This window comes from Nelusetta ayraudi, unplaced genomic scaffold (genome assembly GCF_046127955.1).
Source record: "Nelusetta ayraudi isolate G7.1 ecotype Tasmania unplaced genomic scaffold, CSIRO-AGI_Nayr_v1 ptg000033l, whole genome shotgun sequence".
Classification (NCBI taxonomy): Eukaryota; Metazoa; Chordata; class Actinopteri; order Tetraodontiformes; family Monacanthidae; genus Nelusetta; species Nelusetta ayraudi.
The window spans coordinates 4,102,291-4,119,042 of NW_027466083.1; the positions used below are offsets into that span (position 1 = coordinate 4,102,291).

A 16,752-nucleotide genomic window follows, 5' to 3' on the forward strand; every position below is an offset into this window, starting at 1 on the left:
TAGCCTTACCTGTCGTAGGCGGGGGTCTGCCTTGAATGTGATTAGTGGAGGCGCGTCCTGCACCTGTGATTTTTGACTCTCACTTACACGTCAGAATCACTGAAGCCAAGGAAGGCCGCCTCGGACACTGGAGCTCACTGGAAAACTCATTCCGAACGCACGTGAGTTGAACATTTCTTCGGGCTGTTTCGGTTGGAGCCTTAAAATCTAAAAGTTTACGCCGGTTTTTGGTTTTTTTGTTCTGTTTTGTTTTTGTTGGTAGATCGAGGCCCGAGTTTCCTTCGAACCGTATTTACCCGCGATGCTTGATGCGCCATCGTGATTTGACGTCAAACCGTTTACGCTTCGAGTCGTTGTCGTTTCTGACATACAGCAAAGTCCCGAGTTTTAGCTGGCAAACTCCGACCCAGCCAGTGTCTCTTTACCAGCTTCCCCTTTATCAGACACGCAGTTCCTGCTTCATATCCAGAACAAAGCAGATGTCAACTCCCTCTGTGCTGAACTATTACACCACTTTTAAAAACGCTGCCACATCCATCCATGGTAGCGTTTATCCTCGAATAAAGAGAGGATACAGCACGAAGTGATGTGTTGCAGCCACTCTTGGTGTTGATCACTGTGTGTGTGCGTGCGTGCGTGCGTGCGTGTGTGTGTGTGTGTGTGTGTGTGTGTGTGTGTGTGTGTGTGTGTGTGTGTGTGTGTGTGTGTGTGTGTGTGTGTTTAACCTTTACCATACAAACCCTTTCGACGTGTTCTTTCTGTCTCTGCAGGTCTGATTGGTCACCCGTGGGATCCTTCCTCCCTGCGTCTCCTGGATTGGAGCTCCAGATGGAGGGAGTGCGGATCTCACAGTCTGCTTCTCCGTCCAGCTGTTGCCCTCAAACATCTCCTCCGGCAGATGTTGAGGAAAGTTCATGTCTTCATTCATCTTCCACGCCTGCTGTTATGGCTGTGACGGCACCACCTCCACCAGCACTACCGCCGCCTCCTCCTCCTCCTCCTCCTCCTCCTCCTCCACCAGCACTACCGCCGCCTCCTCCTCCTCCGCCGCCACCACCTCCTCCATTTCTTCCTGCCACTGCTGTGCTCTCTCGTGTCAGTGGTCAGCGGCGCTCCATGAAGAAGCTGAACTGGGACACCCTCCCCAGCCAGCGGGTACTGGGCAAGCTGAACGTCTGGACGTCCCAGCGGCCTCAGAGGGACCTGGTGCTGGACATCCGGAGCATGGAGGAGCTGTTCAGCCAAGTGGACAGGCGGAGCTCGCTGCGCAGTTCGAGGGTCCAGGGTGTGAAGAACTGCGTTGGCATGGATGTCTATCCACCAGAGCCTCAGGTAGATGACTTGGAAGTTGCATTTCAAGGTTGTTGTCAAGTTCCTGCTTACATGGTTTTAATGTTGTGGCTGTTTTTAGGTTTATAGCTCGGTGATGCAAAGTGTGTTCTGTAAACTGTGTGAACTTAGGAAGTAATAACCACACAACGAGGAACTTCTTTTTAATGTTCTACAATTCTATTGTAATCACTGAGGAACTTGCTGAGACTGAGATGAAATGACATTTGGGAGTTGTATTATTTTATTTTTTTTTATCCTCAAGAGTTCACAGGAAGAGTGATATCAGATGTTGGCTGCACTTTTTTTTATTTGATTGGTGTTTCTTTTTCTTCTGTCCAGGTCACAATCCTGGACTCCAAGAAGAATATGAATATTGGGATCCTCCTGCGGCATTTTAAGAGGTTGGAATTTGTTATCACAAACATCAACACTGATTTCTAGGGAATGGAGTTTCAACAAATTTTCAGTGTATTTCAGCTGAAAATGAAAATTATTTCCCCAAAAAATTCTGAGGCAGAATGATCGCTTCTGAAAGCAGGACCCAACAGGAAATACTCTTTTACAGAGCGAGAGAGGTCTGAGCTTTTTTCTTCAATAACTGTATTTGTCTCCCTCTGCAGGCCAGTGGCAGAACTTGTGCAGGACATCAGCGAAGAGAGCTGGCTGAAGTTCGGCGCAGGAAAACTGAGCGAGCTGTGCAAGCTGCTGCCTGAAGAAAGTGAGGTGAATCCAGCTCCAGTTTTCTTCTCACTGACACATAGCTAACCTCCATTGCCCCTAACAGTTTCACGTTGGATTTTTTTTTCTCCCTTTCTTTCTTCTCTCTTAAATTGTGGAAATGTGTCGCTGTGCAGGTTAAACAGTTGCTCTCCTACGGTGGGAACTTGTCTGTGCTGCCCGAGGCCGACCAGTTCATGGTGCAGCTGGTCAAAGTGGCAGGGTGAGCCGTCACCATCTACAGTGCACGCAGAGGCAGAGGCAGAGGCACTTTTTTTTTAATTAATTTCTTTTTGTTGGGGGTGGGGGGTATTTTCAGCTATGAAGAACACCTGAAGTTGATGGTGCTAAAGGAGGAATTCTTCCCTCTCATGGAGGAAGTGAAGGACTCTGTATCACTCATGATCAAGGGAGCCAATGGTAATGCTTTTTTCAAAAAATCTACCCAAAGTTCCAAAGTCTCTTGCGTTGATTTTTATACAAATCTTTCAGGCTCTTGGTCTTTTTTCGTCTTTGCCCTCAGAGCTGCTGGATTGTGACGACCTCCACTCGGTCATTCGGCTGGTGTTAAAAGCTGGAAATTACATGAATGCGGTTGGCATTTTTCCTCATTATAATTATGTTCCTGTAAACCTTTTTGACAAATGGATGTTGACTCGAATCCTTTCTGTTGCAGGGTAGCTACAGTGCCAATGCCATCGGATTCAGGATGTCCTCGCTGCTCAACCTGGCAGACACCAAGGCCAACAAGCCTGGCATGAACCTCATGCACTTTGTAGCTAAAGTAAGGAGGAGCTTTCAGGGGGACGGATGAAAGATGGAGACTGAAAACCGTATCAGTGTGACAAACAGCTAAGTATATGAAGCTGTTTGTCAGTGATTCCTCTGGGTTTTTTTTCCACAGCAAGCAGAGGGCATTGACGCAGAGCTGCTCAGTTTTGCCAGTCAGCTCCAGCACATTGGGACAGCATCAAGGTAGCGTAGCTGTTGTTAGCGCAGGTCTATTAACAGGGTTACGTTTGTTTTCAGATCTGGTTAGCACGATGGATAAATATACAACAGAATAAAATATGCAACCCTTTTCAATGTTTCCGTCCAACAGAATTTGTAAAGATGAGGTGATCTCTGACTATCAGAAAGAAGTCAAGAAGATCAAGGAGGTGAAGTTGTTTAGCAGCAGGAAGCCTGTCCTGCACCAGCAGACTGAGTCATTTCTTATGGTGAGTTAATTTGGCATTTTTTTCAAATACATTGAAACTGCTGTTGGGAGGTTGGCTGTGTCCAGTCAAAATGTCTGAACATTTACAATCCTGGGGTTTTTTCGCTCTACGTTCAGTGTTGTTGATACGTCTTCTCGGTGTGAACGAACAGTTTGTGCTGCTCAGTCCTCCTGATGATGTCATTTCTCAGAGGGCTGAGACCCGGCTGACCGACGTGGAGGCCTCCCTGCAGGAACTCGAGGTTCTTTGCAACGCCGTGGCCGAGTTCTTCTGTGAGGACCCGGCTGCCTTCAAATTGGAGGAATGCTGCTCCATCTTCCATTCGTTCTGCAAGCGGTTTGAAGCAGCCGTGCGGGTATGATGACACCAACTTAAAAATGTTTTGCATTCGCGCTTCTTTTTTCCTTATTTAAATGCTCTTGTTACTGGCTGCAGGAGAACAGGGAGCGGGAGGCAGCAGAACACAGGCGCAAGAGGACGGAAAGCATGCGTTTGGCGGCTAAGCGGTGCTCCACGACTCCCTGCACCGGACCGAAGACCGACTCGGACTCGTCCAGCCTGGAATCAGCCCTGCACAGTTTCCTGGCCACCGCTCCGGAGGGAGTATCCAGATGCAGGAGGTCCAGAGTCGCCCCAGTGGAAGAATCTCCTTCTGCACTCATCTCTGAGACGGCAGAGCCTCGGCAGGAGAGGCCTGAGAAGAAACAAGCGGAAGGGCAGAGTGGAGGCGAGCAGCTGGAGGCTAAAGAGGAAGTGGAGAAAACGCCTGAGCTCACTCAAAAAGTGCTCTCTCCTCAAACCAGCAAAAGCAGCCTCGCTGACGAGGAAGTAGTTTTAGCTACTCCAGACACTCCAGCTACGCCAGACACCCCTCAGCCCAGAACCAGGAACTACTTCTTTGCCCATAATGGGGACTTTGGTTCGCCTTGGACCATCCTGAGCCCGCTCACCTGCTCGGAAAGAAACTCTTGCCAGCTAGGCCGGCAGAGAAACCGAAGGTCGTCCTCCACTGGCGGAGATGGCACCGATGAAGGAGTGTGGGAGAGTGACCCGGACAGTCGGGCCGCTGGTCAAACGCCTTCGTCTGCGCACCCCCCCAGTCGAAAGGGTAAAATGTCCGTTTCGAGGCTTCTCGACTTTAGGTCGGTTTCCATGGACGGAAGCGGGGCATCTCCAACATCCCGCTTCCGGCTGGGACGGTGGTTTCACAGAGGCGCACTTCGGCGGTCCTTCTCGCTAACAGAGAAGGGAATCTGTCCAGGAGAGGGCAGTAATCACCTGGAAGGTGCTTCGGGGTTAATTTCCTTCTTCAGGCGGATTGGAGGGAGAACTAAGCCTAGTAGTATCAAGGAACAAAACTTCCGAGGGTCTAGAACTTGATTGTGTACCGTTTTTAAATCTAGAGACAAACATCAAGGTTTGTCTGTTTTTAATGTATGTTTTTAAAATTGGTTTTAATATTTGACTGTTATCTTCCCACACGGAGTCGAGGCAAATGGCCACTTGCTTTGACCTTTGACATTTGTGTTCGTGAGAGTAAAACCACGTCCCAAACTGTAACATCTTTGTCTGTCTGTGTACAATAAAGAACCTTTATTATTACAACTTATTTTTCTTCTCGTCTGAGATATAAACTTTTCCTCCCCTTCCTTAAGTGATGCCTTTCTTTTCCTCGTCACTTTTCAGGACGTGTCTCTGAAGTCTGACTAGTAGTGTTGTCTCTCCATGCAGCAGCTCAGTTTCTATGTCTTGCCTTTCACCTCATCAATATTTTAGCACCTCTGTCAGAGTGTTTGGAGAATAGCTTTGGATGCTAGCCAGGAATTAAATGGATTTTCATGCGTCACAAACAACAGTCAGCCAAAGGCACCCCAATTACCCAGATCAGTATTTCAGATTGGGCCGCCCTTTTGGATCAAAGCGCACGATATTTGGTCACAGTATTGATGGTAAACTCTTATTGCCGTTGCCAGGATCCCTTTGGCTTCCAGTCCCAATGCTTTGCCACCCCGGGTGGTTCTGCACTAACTGAGATTTTGGGCAAAAGGAGAAGAAAGAGACATTCATTTGCGTTACTGGGCAACTGAGGTTTGTTTACAGCCAATTCATTTGAGCTGTCCCTGTAATAATATACTCTTGACGAAACTGCTTCACACAGGCTTCTTCCTGAGTTCTCCAATGTCTTTGAACTTTAGGCTCTCCCACTGGAAAGTGTTGCAATGCATCCTTATAATTCAGCTGTTCAAATTCAAATGAACACAGAGATAAAATAAAAGAGAAATGGTGGGATAAAGAAGAGAGTTGCCAAATGGAACTTTTTCTTTTTTACCGTGTTCTAGTTGTTGCTGTTTTCCTCTCCCCTCGTTAAAGCTCTCCTTAATCAAATCTGAGCTCACAGTGGTGACAACGGTCAGCTACGTCGGCAGCCACTGACCCGTTTGAAGCAAACCGAGCGCTCCGGAGCACAATCACACCATTGTGACTGAGAATGGCGCTCTGCTGGGAAGACCATCTCATGTGAGTCAGCTCCCGAGGACTGGAGGTGAGTCGCTGTCCCTCACAAAGGCTCTGCTAGTCAACCGTGCCTGCAGAATACATCTGTTTGTTCTGGAAGATGAGAAACCAGCAGGAGCAGAGTTTTGTTTTGATATTTGTTTTGAAAGGAGGTGAGGAAAGGGGAAAATCTTGGACCCAGTGAGAGGGAGGTTTACTTGCAAGTTGCTCTCTGAGGGGAATTACTTTGGGCAGAGTGTGCGAAAGGAGACAGAGGAGACGGGACAAGAGAGGAACGGACAAAAGGAGAAGTTTGGTTTTTACTGCCGGAACAATAAAGGTATTGCTGCATGAGAACATTTAACATTTGCTGTGAAATATTTCTGAGTTGTTGTTGTTGTTTTTTTATATATAAAATATATATATAATATATATATTTTATATTTCTTCCCTTGTACGCTCCATTTACTTCAAAATGATTATAATGCCAGTGTAGTGTTTTGAAAAAGTCAGAATGAAGTACAAGTCAGGCATTGGAACACAACAGAAAGTGTGTGATGTTATTTACATTTCTGTGTGCAGTTTAAAGTTTTCCACTTTACAGGGCCTTTAAAATGTAATCAGATTAGGTTACATTAAAAGAAAAATGTCAAGAAGATTCCGCTGGTGATATGCTGAGATGTGCTTCTTCTGTTGTTGATTTGATTTGATTTGCAACTCATCTGAAGCTGGAACAAGAATATCAGTGTTAACAAATGAAACCTTTGAAGGGGAGGAAGGAAAAAGGTTCAGCAACTTTAGCCACATGAACACAATTTAGTCATGGAGATTGCAAGTGTGGGGTGAATTAGGCTGGGAAAGTTTGAAACCTACAAAGGTTTCAGGAATTTACTGATGGGAAATATATTTGTCATTAAAAAAAAAATGCTAAGCAAACAAAAAAACACAAAATTCAACATGAGGGTCATCGAATTATCAAAGTATTATAATGACAAGTCGCCGCAACTGCTGGTTAGCAATAAGTGACCCCGACGTGATTTGAACACGCAACCTTCTGATCTGGAGTCAGACGCGCTACCGTTGCGCCACGAGGTCCTTGTCACAACACCCACTCGCTTCCCTCCTCGTTTCGCACTGCCTCCACCTGGGGGCGCCGTTCAACATGAACGAGATGGCAGAATCGCCAAGGTGAAGAAAAACTTGAAAGAAATAAACAAACAAAAAAAACAACAACAAAAAAAGACGTACCACGTACCAGTCAACGCGCCAGAGGTTATTTAACTTAATAACGTTAAACTCAATCTAGATGTTTTTTTTGTTTTTGTTTTGTTTTTTAAAAATAGTCGGAAGTGCGTTTTGCGTTGCCGGGAAAGTCATTTGTCATGGCGTGTTTCCAATCACATCCGGATCAGGAGACACTCAGTCACCTGTTTTCTGGCCTCGTCACATCATCCTTTCTACTTGTCAAACTCTTCAAGCGCATTGACAAAGAGTCGTACGTGCCGTTGCCTCATGGCGTGATGGCGTTGTGTTCACGAGTGCTGGTTCAAACGAAACAAAACACTGCCTCGACCTCTGGGTCTTTTATGTTTCACGTTGTATGTTCACTGAAGCTGCTGCGACATTCACAGCTCTGTTCATCTCGCTTCCCCCCCTCCTCAGGCAGGCGGACAGAGAACGTTTCTGATTACTTCCGGTGTCTGCAGACCTTACTGAACACTCCAACGTCACTATGATGGACAGGTGAGGGCTGATTTACATCCATCCACGTCTTAAAAGTGAAACAACCAAAATGCACTTTGCAATTTGGAAATATTATCATCAGGCCAACACTGAGTAGTTTTGCTACCTCAAAATTACATGAAATGAAAAATGAATGTGAATTGAATGATTGTTAATTTCACAATCTTTTTTTTTTTTTTTTTTTTCCCTCCGCGCCCAAATGGTTTGATTCTCAGTAGGTCTACATAACATTGATTGGTTGCCTGGCAGCCTTCTTCAAAAGCTTGTCATGAGTTCTAGCAAGAACACGCCTGTGTCCTGTTGGCTGTCCCGTGTTGGCCGTAGTTCCAAAGTTCTTTATCAGTGGTTCCCTTTTAAAGTGACGGTGAATTCAGGAGGTAGAGATACTGCCTAACATCGCTTTGCATTAAAAAAACAAAAAAAAACAAAACATAAATCTGCACCATGTCTTGTCACCTGGCACTCATTCTATCCATCAGCCGTTTCAGACGTGCAATGTGACTCTGTGCTGATATTAAGGTGCTGTCTGACGCTCTGATGAGGACCCATGCTGTTCTCCTTCTCCACATGATGATTAGGCCTCAGCGCTAGAGAGTCAGGGGCGCACACGGAGCTCATTGATTAGCCGCATGGGTAAATGTCACAGCATTTCCAACAAGGTGACGCTCAATCTTTGTGTTTTCTCTGTTGGCTGCTTCATGTCATGGCCTTGTTCACAAAGTCACATTTCCCTTCCATCAGCCTGCTGTCTGCTGCTTTTGCTGTCATTGTCACTAATTCCTCCTTGTGAAATGCCTAGAATGTGCCCTATTGACCTTTGGTCACATTTGTCACATGAGGAATGAGATTGTTAGTGCATGTACATGCAATAAATGCAACAGATTGAACCTGCTGTTGGCTGCCAAAGCCTGCATCAATAATCCTGCAGTGTTTTCTTCTGAGGTTTTGGCTGCATTCTGATAGCAAAGAATGCACGCCTGTACCTGATTTTAAAAAGTGCACAGGGGAGAGTTTTCCTTGTGCACTTTAGGGACGAGACACCACGCTGGACGGTTGGAGAGAGAGAGCGAGGGAGCGCGAGAGGGTAGGGTTGGAGGGAGAGAAGCCATCTGTGTGTTCTGCTGCATCGGATGCAGTCTCCATGGCAACATGGTGCTCCCGCTCCAGCCCCCCGCTCCCCCCGCTCCCACCCACCTCCTCATCCCCTACTGCGCATGCACCTCGACACTTTGCTCAATTTGCGGTGCTGAGACAACACACTCGTGGGCAAATCTCACTGTCCTTATTTTTATTTCTGCATGAGCCTTTCCATCCAACATCCGCTGATCGCTCCTCCAGTCACAGTGCACTTTCAGGAGGAGTAGAAGGAGGAGGAGAAGGCTGGGGGTGGAGTGGGGGTGTGTGCTTTCCGTTTCTCCCGCTGACTGATTCGCTCCCTCGCTGAGCCGTCACCCTGTGGCTCAGCTTTTCTCTCCCTCCCCCCAAACGCATCGGTGCCACCAGATCGACAGCAGAGGAAGCACAGATTCACAAGGGAAGGATTTATTATTTCTTTTTATATTAAAAAAATAAATAAAAAAATCATCTCCCCCTTTGTTGCCATCTCCCCTTTGCTCTGCGCATCCCTCACACTATTGGCCCGCCCGGCCCCCTCCCCTTTTCCCGCCAGCCTGTCAGCTTGCGCATTTCCTACAATCTCTCCCCGCATCTCTTGCTTCCTAAGACCCCCTCTGCCCTCCCCTCCCTCCACACCAAGCTCTCTCTCTCTCTCTCTCTCTCTCTCTCTCTTTCTCTCTCTCTCTCCCTTAGTCGCTCTCCCTCCCTCTAGCACACACTCGAGCGTTAGAGTCACATCACGATCACACACGCACACACACACAGACGCCCCACTCCTGCCGTGTCTCTCTAGACTCCCTCGCTGTGTGAGGTGCTTTTTTTTCCTTCCTTGCTTTTTCTCCCTTTGCATCGGTGATGTCTGGTTCCGTGGGCAGATGTCTCCCCCCGTGGAGGAGAGCTTGCTGAAACTTCTCCCCCAGTAGCCGCCTCACATCTGTCGGGGAACCTGCTGTAAGTAGAGGTGTCCTCCTCTGACTCTTCCCTCTTTCTCCGCTCGCTGCTCTCTCTCTCTCTCCTGTTCTGGGCTGCGGGCCGGCGCTCGCTCCTCCACCCTCCTTCTCCCCCCTGTTTCCATCTCACCAACCTCTAATCATCCCTCACCTCTGCTGCATCCCTCTCTCCTGTTTCCCGCTTTCCCTCCACATGACATCCATGGATGGCCGTGAGCAAAACCGATGGCTCGGGCCATTTACAAGCTCACAGTGGTTGTGTTTTTTTGTCTTCGCTGCACAGCTTAAAGCTGAAATGTTTTCTGTTTTGTCTACGTGCGACGTCCTCTGTTGGTGATCATGGAGGAGATTGGCCGCAGTGGCCGGTGGTGGATAGTTGGCCTGCTGGCTGGGACAATGGGGCACTTGAACTGATAATTAAAAGCTTAATGCGGTGTGTTTTTATTTGGGGAATATCCAAAATAATGACCAGCTTTTCCTGCATAAGAAACGAGGCAAAAGCCCTCTTTATTGCCGAGGTCAACCTTGATTGATCCTTCATTTAAATCCCGCAGTGCTCGGCTGCACCATTGCGGTTTATGCGGTTTATTGCTTGGTCGCATGGATTGAGCCAGTCCTGTAGCCGCCCGCTCTGAAAGAGCCCTTTCAAACTTGTGGGATGCCATCAATAATGCATCGGCACAACGCTTTAAACAAGACTGTCTGCCCTCCAACGGGCCCAGCCCCAGCTGACTGTCAGACCTGGCTGTTCGTTGCCTTTAAAACTTTAATCTGGCGCAGAAAGGCTTCGCCGGCAGTGCGAGTTGACGGCGCCTGCCAGCAAGTTGTTTTAAATGGAACTAAATGGGGTGTGTGAGGGGTGGCGACCTCGGGCCGCAGTGAGGGGAAGAGAAGACTGGAATGTCCAGCTGGCATGGCAGGAATGTCACCGGAGCTGCACGGGAGGGGTGAGAGAGTCAAGCAGGCAGGGATGTAAACAGAGCAGCACACTGAATCAGTAACCAGGAGGAGCCAACACTGAAACTTGTGGATTTTGCTGCTCCGCTGGTGCGGCACTGATCTGCCCACCTGGTCTTCTGCTCAGGTTCTGTGGTTGTTAAGAGGGCGACGCTGCTCATCACACTCAACGCACTTTAACGCCGCACCTTCAAATCCCCTCTGCGGAACGCGCTTGAAAAAGTTTGTGCTCCCATGAAGCCCGAATGGACAAGTGCAGCTCCAGCAGCACTGTACCACCACTGGACAAATAGGCAGAGGGAAATCGTAAGGCTCCTCTGAGAGCAGAAACACTGTTGGCGGGCCATTCACTGAGAGTTCTACCAGCATGTGGTGGCTCAGATGTTTCCTAGATCACTCAAAATGTTTGCTTACGGTTTAAAAACACTCCATGCATTTAAACTGCACAACAGCATTGAATCAACCCTTACAAGCTGCAAGATGTGTTTAATCACGTGCCTGTCCTCGTAGCAGTGTGTATGCATTATGCATAGTTTCAAACATAAACAGCCATCAGTTGTTAAACATGCTCAGTAACGTGGCGTTTCCCCTCGCCATCTAGGCTTGATTTTTTTTTCCTACCTGCTCTGCAGCTCTTGCTGCTCTCTGACATCGTCCGCTGAGTCATGTGTCCCCAGTTTGTTCCCCCCACAGGTGTGTTGGCTGATGCTTTGATGTGTGCAAGCAAGCGTGAGTGGTACTCAAGTTTGCAATGTGCAGGTCTAAAACCTCAGTGGGGGCCAGATCAGAGTATATTCGGCCATGCATTATGTGTGGCGGGGAGGAGCCATGTGGGATGTATTTAGATAATAACCCTCCCTCCAGGGAACCTCTGTAATAGTCATATTGTGCTGTCCCATGAGCCCTGAATGGAACATCAGCTGTGAAACTCTTTGTGTCGCACTTCAGACATGCGTCGCTCTAACATGCAGGTGATTAAAAGCATTTTGCTTTTATTGACAAGCGCTGCTTTATTCAAAGGCCCAGCAAGGCGGTGGAACGCTGTTTCCTGTTTGGTAGGTTACCTTTGTGCGGAGCGGCTGAGCAATGTGCCGCATTAGTGACACTCGCTCATGTGCAACAACGGTGTTCGGATGCCTGAGTGAGTCGTGTGTTGGTTCATTAGCTCCTGAAGGACACAATGCAGCCTTATATGACCACGACAGTGGCACCGCCAACTGTGCAGCACAGTCGGGGGGGGTGGGGGGGTCCGCTGCGTGTGCAGCACTTCTGTTTTGTCAGGGTGTCAAGAGTTTGACTTTTTCTTTTTCGACTCGAGGCTGCCTGGAAAATCACAATGTTTCCGTTTGTGTCACAACTGGCAATTTGTAAGAGGAAGAGCCCAGCTATTATTAAACATTTATCTTAGATTAATGGCTGTGAGTCGAAGCTCTCGATGCCTGAAGGCTGTCCCGGCTTTCAATTAAAAAACAAGAGGCAATAACTACGGTAACTCTGGCTGTGAGTAAAAATAAACTCTGCCGCCGTTGCTACCGTGCAGTCAGGCGAGAGGAGGGAGAAGCAACAGATATGATGTATGAAAGCCTCCGACTGAACTCTCTCTCACTGCACGGAGGGAATCCTGCCCATTTGCGACGTCTATATTCATTCTGTTCCACGAGCTTCACCACCTGCAGTGGCAGTCCTGTGGCCGTGTTGACACAGGAGATGCATTCCTGCACAGCTCTGCCCCGGATCGGGCAAGCGGATAAATTTAGCCGTGTGTGTGTGTGTGTGTGTGTGTGTGTGTGTGTGTGTGTGTGTGTGTGTGTGTGTGAGAGAGAGAGAGAGGGCACCGCTCCTGGTCGGTTGTCATCAGCTACATCATCGCCGCCAGAGGACAGCACACGTCACGCACGTGTGTTGTAACATGTTAGGAGACTCGGGCCTCCGTGTCTTTCCCTCTGGTCTGTTACCTAATCAGCAATCTGCTATCGTAGAGACGGCACAGATTAAACCACAGCGATTGAATTTGCCGCCGCACCGCCTCCGAAAACGAGCTCTTCTGTACGACCCCTGGTGCCGACCCATTGCGTTCAGCCTGAGCGCTGGATGTGCCGACCCAACGCCCGTGTCGGACCTGAGCGGAACAGAATTGGAAGGAGCCTGCGCTGTTCAGTTCACCCCAGGGGCCTTTCAGCTGTCCTGGCTTGTGTACACAGCTCACAGAGCCCCGGCGGGCATGCAAGTTCTAAATCTGCTGACCTCGCAGCGTGACAAACAAACGGTGGAATTCGCAATCCCTCCAAGTAAATGAATTTCCACGCTGTCAGGGATCCGAGGCTCGGCGCACACTGAGGATTTTGATTCCCGTGACGCCTGATTAAAAAGCGGCTGCTTGCCTGCTGCCATGCTGAGTGGTCCAGGTCGTGTGAAGGGAAGAATGTATTTTTTATCAGCTCTGTGTTTGATTTCAGTCTGTGTGTTTTTTTTGTTTGGTTTTTTTAGTGCCGTGAGGGTCATGTGAGTGTTTTTTTTTTTTTTACATGCTTGTTTTCTGCCTCTTACATAAACCGCATTTTCTACTTTTTTCCTCAGGAACCCCCCCCCCCCCAAAACAAACGAAGATAAACATGAAAAGTCCCCTCCCACACACGTGCAGACACACACACACACACACACACACACACACACACACACACACACGCACGCACGCACGCACGCACGCACACACACACACACACGCACACACAAGGGGGGTTTGAGGGTCTCTTACCTGAAAACATGACTGCAACTGTTTGGTGATGGCGAGCTGCTTATGTTGATACACGCTTAGCTGATGGCGCCTGTTCCCTTAGTTATTTAAAGAAACAAATTACTTCAGGATCAGCTCCTCTGCCCCGTGGCACATGCTCCCCTCTCACTGAAGTCATTCTCTCAGCCAGGCGAGGGAAGAGCCGTCGGACAAGATAAGCGAGAAGGGGAAGAATCCCAACATGGTGTCGTAATCCCGCAGCATTAAATTAATTTCAAAAATTTTACATACATTTTTTTTTCTGACCTATTACATAATATTGTCTGTTTCTCACGTTTTCACTGCTGCTGACGGGCTGTCAGCGTAAATTCTGCTTTATATTCAATGTGGAGCGCATGAGAGCGAATGTCAGTGTCAAGCATTCTGTGCTGATAATTCAGTTGAAATGAGAGCGGAAAGAAATGAGACGTCCTCCTCCTCCCGGCCCAGCGTGGAGAGGCTGTGGCATCCGCGGTGCACAGCCTGGGCGCCCTTGTTAGAACTGCTGCGGTATCGCTGCCTTAAGACTCAGAGGTCTCGAGCTGCTGCTCTTCGGCCCGCCAAAAATCTCTCGAGGGGGAGCCGCCAGCAAAAATGAGGCAAATTGATTTTCACGAGAGTGAGATACATCTGATACGTGATGCATTGATTCATCTGATTTTGGTTCAATCTCTGCTCTGTGTTTTACGTGACATGAGTTGTAATCACGAAGAGGGGGGCATTGTGCACGCACCTGCTTCCCCAGAGGACACCTGCAGCATAAAGACAGCTGAGTGGCCGCTGCTTGAAAGGAAGTGTCAGTGTTTTCTCTCAGACCCGTCAATTAGTGGCACATTTAAACACACGGTGTGTGTGTTTACTGAAAAAAAAAATAAAAATCACAGGCCTCTTCAATGTCCACTCACGGTGACGAGCCTATTAGATGCATCAGGGATTCATATGCCCTCCTAAGAGTGTGTGTGTGTGTGTGTGTGTGTGTGTGTGTGTGTGTGTGTGTGTGTGTGTGTGTGTGTGTGTGTGTCAGGGGAACATTAACTCTTTTTTCTGCTTTGATTCTTTAGGCACCCTGAAATGAGCAAAATTACTCCTTATTTTTACTTTTCATTGCATTGTGAGTATACTGAGAATAGCTTTGAAATAGAGCGTCCTGATATACGGCTACTAAGTCAGGGGGGGGGGTCGTGCAAAATTGTTCGTCAGTACAGACTTCCAGGTTTGAGCCCACTTCCTGATTACATAATTCCCCCCTAATTACGCATGGCAATGTGGATACTATATGCAATGATATATGGTTAAAATGAACAACTAATGATGATTTTATTTCACAACGTAAAAACATTTTGCATGCAGGGAATATGTGTGTAGGAAAGGATTATACTTGATATACAGTATTATGAACATGGAGATTTAACAAGAAGTCTTGACCGATGTCTAGCATAGCCTATTCATCACTAGCCATGGCATCCACAGTTACCATGGTGACAAAAAGGAAACGCCCCATTTGGGGCTCCTTAAAAAAGCAGAGCTGAAAAGGCATCAAAATCTTTTTCTGGTCTGATGTGTTTGAGGTAGATGGTGCTGGGCAGGCAACCACAGTTCTAAAGTCCTAAATCAGGCCAGACACACTGTTATTGGACAGTAAAGCATGTGAGACCATTGTAAAAATAAATGATAATCATAAAAAAAAAAAAAAAAAATTGACTTCATCCCTTTATGGTAAAAAATGATACGGTGTTGCTTTAACATTGCATATACATCCACTGGCCTCTTTATTAGATACAAACGTTCAATTGCTTATTAACACAAATAGCTAGCCAGTGCAACTTACTGCTTTTGGGGTTAGCGTTAGTAGTTCGGCAGCACTGTACAGCTTGAGCGTGTTCTGAGTCTGCAGGTAGAGCTGAGACGGCTGCGGAGCACAGCAGAGAGGAACGAAGCAGAGGCTCCAGAAAATATTCGAGTGTGCGAGCCTCAAGTATTTGTGAGTCATTCCCGCTCTGGTCACCCGAGGTTCCCACCGCCTTTTAGCGCACAGGGTGTACGCGGCTCGGGATCACGTGCCAGCCCAGCGCTGGTGTGATGCGGATGAGAAGTGATAGCTCTATATATAGAAATATATGTATGTGGAGGCTTAAGAGGAGGCCGTGCAGAAGAATGGAGGCTAGCGGTGCATACTAACTGAGGCCTGCAAAGGCAGCACTACTATATATTATACACACCATTCATTAGCTGTGGCTGTTTGTGCTGACATGCACCTCTGGATCAGAAACTCAAAATTGCTTGGATGTGTGTGTGTGTATGTGTGTGTGTGTGTGTGTGTGTGTGTGTGCGCGCTTGATGGGTGTTTTTGTGTGTTGCAAGTACTGTTGGAGCTGATTTCCAGGAGTCTCCAGCTTTTGTCGCTTTGAAAATGAATCCTGAGACTCAGAGATCGTGCTTGTGGGCCACTCTGTCGGACTGCAGCAGGCAGCACGTCATTCACAGTGTGTCTCAAGCAGCTGGAACCAAACACCCACTATATTTATCCTTAGCGTCATGTGGAACATCAGTTTGAGTGATGATGGAGACGCGTGCTTTTGAATTAAATGTTAGTTGTTTTTTTTTGTTTTTTTTGCCGTGTCACAGTTTTAAATCCCCACTGACAAAAAGGTCACGTGCAGCAGCAGCAGCAGCAGCAGCAGCAGCAGCAGCAGCAGCAGCAGCTCTACTGTGAGAATTCTGTAACGTGCCAGTTCTCTTAAGGTCGTATTGCTGCTGCTGCTGCTTTTAGTCGAAGTTGGCATGAAGGGATTTGCTCTCGCAACTGAAGAAAAGGAGGGGGAAAAAAAATCTCCAACCAGACATCAGGTGTGCGGCGCTGAACCTGCAGCACCTTTGACCTTCACTCCCCTGGAACTTTTTTTTAGTAATGCTAGAAAAATGTTCAAAGCAGTGCATCCAGCAGCAGACATGCAGACATGCACTGATATATAATTTCCTGAGTGATGTTTTCATCCTCTTATCCTCTATTTCCTGCTCCCCATTTGGATTTGGATTTTCGGAAAAAGGTGTGTGCGCGCGTGTGTTTGTGTGTGCGCGCGCTTGTGCGTGGGTGTAGAGGAAGCGCAGCCGGAAGCGGGGTGCAGAAGAGGCGACTGGTCTCAATCCACGCAGATTAACAGCAGATTCAGGTTTTTTTGTCCGAAAATCGTCACCTCCCGCTGCAGATTAATCTCTGACTATTTCACACAGACGAAGCATTTAGTGGGATTGGGCAGAAAAATCATCCCGAGACGAGATCATTTAGCTGAAATTCAGAATGGTAATCCCCCGTCTCACTTTTTAAGGGCCTTTCTTAATCCTCCAGAATATGTGTAATTCAATGCTACAGTGCTAAATGGAGAGACATATGTTAGAAATTCTGGTTGACATCATTTAATTACATAACTGTGTATTTCTGGGCCGCTCAGCC

The 16,752-nt window shown here is 47.7% G+C and overlaps 1 protein-coding gene and 1 non-coding gene across 2 annotated transcripts; one reads left to right on the forward strand and one right to left on the reverse strand.

The window, feature by feature from the left end:
* Positions 1-828: 828 nt before the first annotated feature.
* On the forward strand, positions 829-4,878 carry fhdc3 (FH2 domain containing 3). The gene is made up of 11 exons (XM_076031686.1): positions 829-1,332; positions 1,672-1,733; positions 1,953-2,055; positions 2,187-2,272; positions 2,369-2,469; positions 2,573-2,643; positions 2,726-2,833; positions 2,954-3,024; positions 3,152-3,269; positions 3,460-3,624; positions 3,705-4,878. Exons 1-11 carry the CDS (start codon positions 829-831, stop codon positions 4,647-4,649), a joined length of 2,334 nt encoding a protein of 777 aa, XP_075887801.1. The 3' UTR covers positions 4,650-4,878.
* Positions 4,879-6,785: 1,907 nt separating this feature from the next.
* trnaw-cca (transfer RNA tryptophan (anticodon CCA)) lies at positions 6,786-6,857 on the reverse strand. Its single transcript has one exon. It is a non-coding gene; the product is annotated as a tRNA-Trp (tRNA).
* Positions 6,858-16,752: the final 9,895 nt, after the last annotated feature.

Bases quoted from the DNA above. Each gene is read 5' to 3' on its own strand.
- fhdc3 (XM_076031686.1), top strand. From the start codon at position 829: ATGGAGGGAGTGCGGATCTCACAGTCTGCTTCTCCGTCCAGCTGTTGC. The intron at 1,333-1,671 runs GTAGATGACTTG...TCTTCTGTCCAG, and splicing joins TCTATCCACCAGAGCCTCAG to GTCACAATCCTGGACTCCAA. The intron at 3,625-3,704 runs GTATGATGACAC...TACTGGCTGCAG, and splicing joins GGTTTGAAGCAGCCGTGCGG to GAGAACAGGGAGCGGGAGGC.